The 4,140-nt window shown below is 42.5% G+C and overlaps 1 protein-coding gene across 1 annotated transcript; it reads right to left on the bottom strand.

Annotated features, from left to right (window-relative positions):
• Window positions 1-632: 632 nt before the first annotated feature.
• Window positions 633-1,602, bottom strand: LOC147979744 (uncharacterized). Its single transcript, XM_087515330.1, has 2 exons — window positions 787-1,602; window positions 633-679 (listed from the first exon to the last, which is right to left on the bottom strand). Exons 1-2 carry the CDS (start codon window positions 1,433-1,435, stop codon window positions 633-635), a joined length of 696 nt encoding a protein of 231 aa, XP_087371456.1. The 5' UTR covers window positions 1,436-1,602.
• Between the last annotated feature and the right edge of the window lie 2,538 nt (window positions 1,603-4,140).

Here is a 4,140-nt window from a genome sequence, read left to right as displayed (position 1 = left end):
CATAATCTCATAGTCATAGGAACATGTATAAGTTATGAAGAAAGCAATAGCAACAAACTAAACGATCAAGTGCTAAGCTAATGAAATGGGTCAAGTCAATCACATCATTCTCCTAATGATGTGATCCCGTTAATCAAATGACAACTCATGTCTATGGTTAGGAAACTTAACCATCTTCGATCAACGACCTAGTCAAGTAGAGGCATACTAGTGACACTATGTTTGTCTATGTATTCACACATGTATTATGTTTCCGGTTAATACAATTCTAGCATGAATAATAAACATTTATCATGATATAAGGAAATAAATAATAACTTTATTATTGCCTCTAGGGCATATTTCCTTCACATACATCACTCACATGCAGGATAGAATCATTCAATGATAACATATATAATTGGCCTCGTCTGACGCCGAGGCCTACATTCTTATTACAATAATTCAAAACAAATTGTTTGTTCCCAAACTTGCTCTCAAACATGTTATCATCTAGGAAAGAGATAGAAATCAAATTCCTACTTAAGGTAGGGACATAAAGAACATTATTTAAATGAAGACGGAAGCCAGTGTGGAGTTCTAAGGTGATTGACCCTATGGCTTCAACATCAACTTCGACACCATTTGCCACCTTAAGTCTTCTTGCCCCCTTTCCCATGGTTTGGATTATATTTGAGTCCTGCATAGAATTGACAACGTGAGAAGTTGCACCTGAATCAATCCACCAAGAGGTAGTAGAGTACTCAACATATAACATTTCATCAACGAAAGTAATTTCATGAGTACCTTTCTTCATCAACCATTTGAGAAATTCTGGACAGTCTTTCTGATAATGACCCTCATGCTTGCAGAAGTTGCACTTGTTGTCTTTAGGCTTATCGTCCACCTTCTCCTTTGCTTTATATGAGTTTGATGAATTTTTCTTAAAGATCTTCTTTTGTGGCTGCTGCTTAGAAGAGCTTGCTCCATCATGTTTTCTCTTGGAGGAACCAACCAAAAAGGCTTGGTCCTTTCCTTGCCTCTTAATCCTCTCTTCTTCCTCGACAATTCTTGGAGATATCTCGGTGATTGTCCATTTCTCTTTAAGAGAGTTATAGTTAATCTTAAATTGATCAAACTCTCCAGGGAGGGAGTCCAAGATCATGATGACAAGGAGATTGTCATTGAGCTCACATTGTAATGCCTTCAATTTGTTACAAGCATTCACCATCTTTAAAATGTGAGCCCTGACATCACCATCATTATTATACTTCCCAAGGAGCTTGTGAAAAAGTTCTTGCGCATAAACCTTGTCGGAGCCTTTGAATTGCTCCTCCAGGGCTGCCATGAATTCCTTAGGAGTATCTTTCTTGGGCAGTGCCCCAATTATGTCAGGTGATATGGATGATCTCATCACAAGCATAGCAATGTGATTTGTTTTTTCCCATATCTCCATCTTGGAATCATAAGTTTTCTTTAGTCCAGCATACCCCGTGACACCAGCAGTGGGAGCCACGGGTTTATCCTCCCGTAAAGCATAATCAAACTAATGGACGGCTAGGCATAATTCCATCGAGTTCTTCCAACGAGGGAAGTTGCTACCTGTCAACGGTTCGACAGTAAACGCAGCGGAAGCTGTAATGGACATGAAAGATTTTATGAGTAATTGACATGAATATGAAATTTTATGTTGGCAAAATAAAATAGACATGCCATGTATTTAATTTTAACTCCATGTTAAAACACCGTTGGGCAGAAAAAACATGGAATTAAAATATCATAAGTGATGACTCATAATAATAAAACAACGTTCGTCCGAATTAAAATCAGAGTCATTTCATTCTCAATTTAGACATCAACATAAAAAAATATCATTATTTTTGATGTCTAAAAAAATTCATCATGCAAACACATAATAAATCCTGAACAAAATATCTCGTTGGTTCAACTTTACCTAGAATAATAATGTGTTCATTATATTTTTAGGCATTTCCTGTTTTAAACAGTGCAAAACATAATAACTATGAAGTTAAATGCACTGGAAATATACAGAAAAATAGCCAAAATTATTTCAGCCCAAAAAATGCCCAATGTTATACAATGGCCCAACCCAGCAGCGAAAACCGTAAAGAGAAAACAAAAAAAACGCGCTGGGCTAAGGCAACCTGGGTTGAAGCCCATGGCCGAAAATGGCCCAGTAAGCACTCCCAGGCCCGCGCGGAGCCGAGTGTTGCTGCCAGCCGTCCGATGGGAATCGACGGTCTGCGTCGATCGCGACTGGAACAAAACAGCCGCCCGGCCAGAACCCCACCGCATTTCCCCCTCGACCCCCTCCCCCCGCATTTCACGCTCGTACAGGGAGCGGCGATTGCGTTCGACGGCGGCTCGAGGCGCGCCGGCCATGGCAGCGCGGCGGCTGCGCTCGCCGGAGCAGCATGCCGTGGACAACGTCCGGCGTGCTCCTTCGTCGAGCGTGGCTGCTAGCGTCTGTGCACATGGCACATCAAGGAGGCAGGAGGGGCACCGACCACCGCGGCATGAAGGGGTCGATGGCGACGTGCAGGGCGACGGCCCGTACACGCGTGCGTCCGTAAGAGCAGCGGCCAGGCGCATGAGCATTCTGCTCGTCGGTCAGGGCACGACGACGTCGCGGCGTCTCCGCCCTCGCAGAGCGGTGGGCGCTGTGCGGGCCCCGAAGGGAAAAGGCGGCTACGCGGTGCATTGAGTGAGCATTTCTTCTCATTCTCCCCAAAATCGTATTCATCAGTGCTTAATTGGTGAAAAACATGCCTAATTGAAAAAAAATTAGTGCTCTACCAAAATTCGGGATTTGTTTTCTAGGGTTCTTCAACATGGGGGTTTGCTACTGTACGTGTACAATGTATCCATCTGCCTTCTAATTTGCTAATCCAAATGGAATCAAAAACTTTAAAAGATGATCAATTTTAATTAACAGAAACTTAATCATGAGCATCAATTCTTCAACGGCTTAATTAAAACTGATTGAGCATAATGGCAGTAGAGATCCGTGGCAAATTAGAATACAACATGATGATTTACAGAGGACATTAGAAAAGAAAAATAGCAGCATACATATTGGGATAACCAGGGGCTTAGATCCAATCTTAAAACATAAAACCCTAATCATGAGATTGATCTACTAATCAGAGTAGGGTTCTAGTACAATCATGTAGGCGACTGATACCATTGTTGGATTAATTATGCATCTATAGGATGCCATTAGTAGGAATTGATTGCAACTAGAACACCTGATTGATATGAACAGAGAAGGGTTTAGGGATCCTTTACATGTCACGGGAGTGGACATGATCGCCTGCTCGGTGCAGGTGTGATGCAGGGGTGATGTAGTCGAAGCAGAGGTTCTCCTTGACGTCCTGTTTCCTTCAAGACGCCACCGGCACTGGCCGGGGACAGCAGCGGCGGCTGGCTTGGGTCTTCCAGTCGCTACAGTGCTCCCCCTGATCGGATGGGGTGAGAATATTGGGAGGAGAGTAAACCTTACGTGAATTGTGATCTCGCAGGTGGCTAGCTCTCTCCCGTATCCTTTTATATGGCGCTGGCGACAGGGGACCCAAAACCTGAGTTGGTTTTTGGGCACCCCCGATCAAGGCGCGTTAGTTCTGATCGAGGCTCACGTACGTTGGTACATGGAACCCTTCACTTATCGTTATCCCCTTAATTTTTTTTCTGTTAGACTAATAGATCTAACTACCTGTTAAGCCGTGAGATCAAAACCAACACTCGCAACCTCGCTCCCTCCTGGGATCAATCTCGAATTCTTTGAAGAAACGTACTGCCCATGAGATCAATTGCATCGACACATGCGTGCTATGGAACCTAATTTTTTTAATGCTATATTAGTGAAGAATCCTGATTATGGTGACTGTTGCGGGTACTACTAAGCGTGCACATGCAACGCACGTATTGCCTAATGTCATAATGATATGCGAAAATTTATTTTCCTCCCAAACAAGCTACTACATTCACATTTCAGACTAATAGTACCCTTCTTATACTATGAATCTTGAGTAACATATTCAAGTACTCAGTTACAATCATTATTTTTTTCTTTCTATCTACTATAGATCTACGGCAATATAATTATTTTCTTACAAGTCCAACTTTCCATAATCTTTTTTC

This window comes from Triticum urartu, chromosome 3A (assembly GCF_056163025.1).
Source record: "Triticum urartu cultivar PI428250 chromosome 3A, HENAU_Tu73, whole genome shotgun sequence".
Classification (NCBI taxonomy): Eukaryota; Viridiplantae; Streptophyta; class Magnoliopsida; order Poales; family Poaceae; genus Triticum; species Triticum urartu.
This window is presented reverse-complemented; position numbering and strand designations above follow the sequence as displayed.

Coding starts and splice junctions, on each gene's coding strand:
- LOC147979744 (XM_087515330.1), bottom strand. CDS start 1,435: ATGGAGATATGGGAAAAAACAAATCACATTGCTATGCTTGTGATGAGA. Junction 680..786: donor CAAATGGTTGATGAAGAAAG/GTACTCATGAAA, acceptor AATTCTATGCAG/GACTCAAATATAATCCAAAC.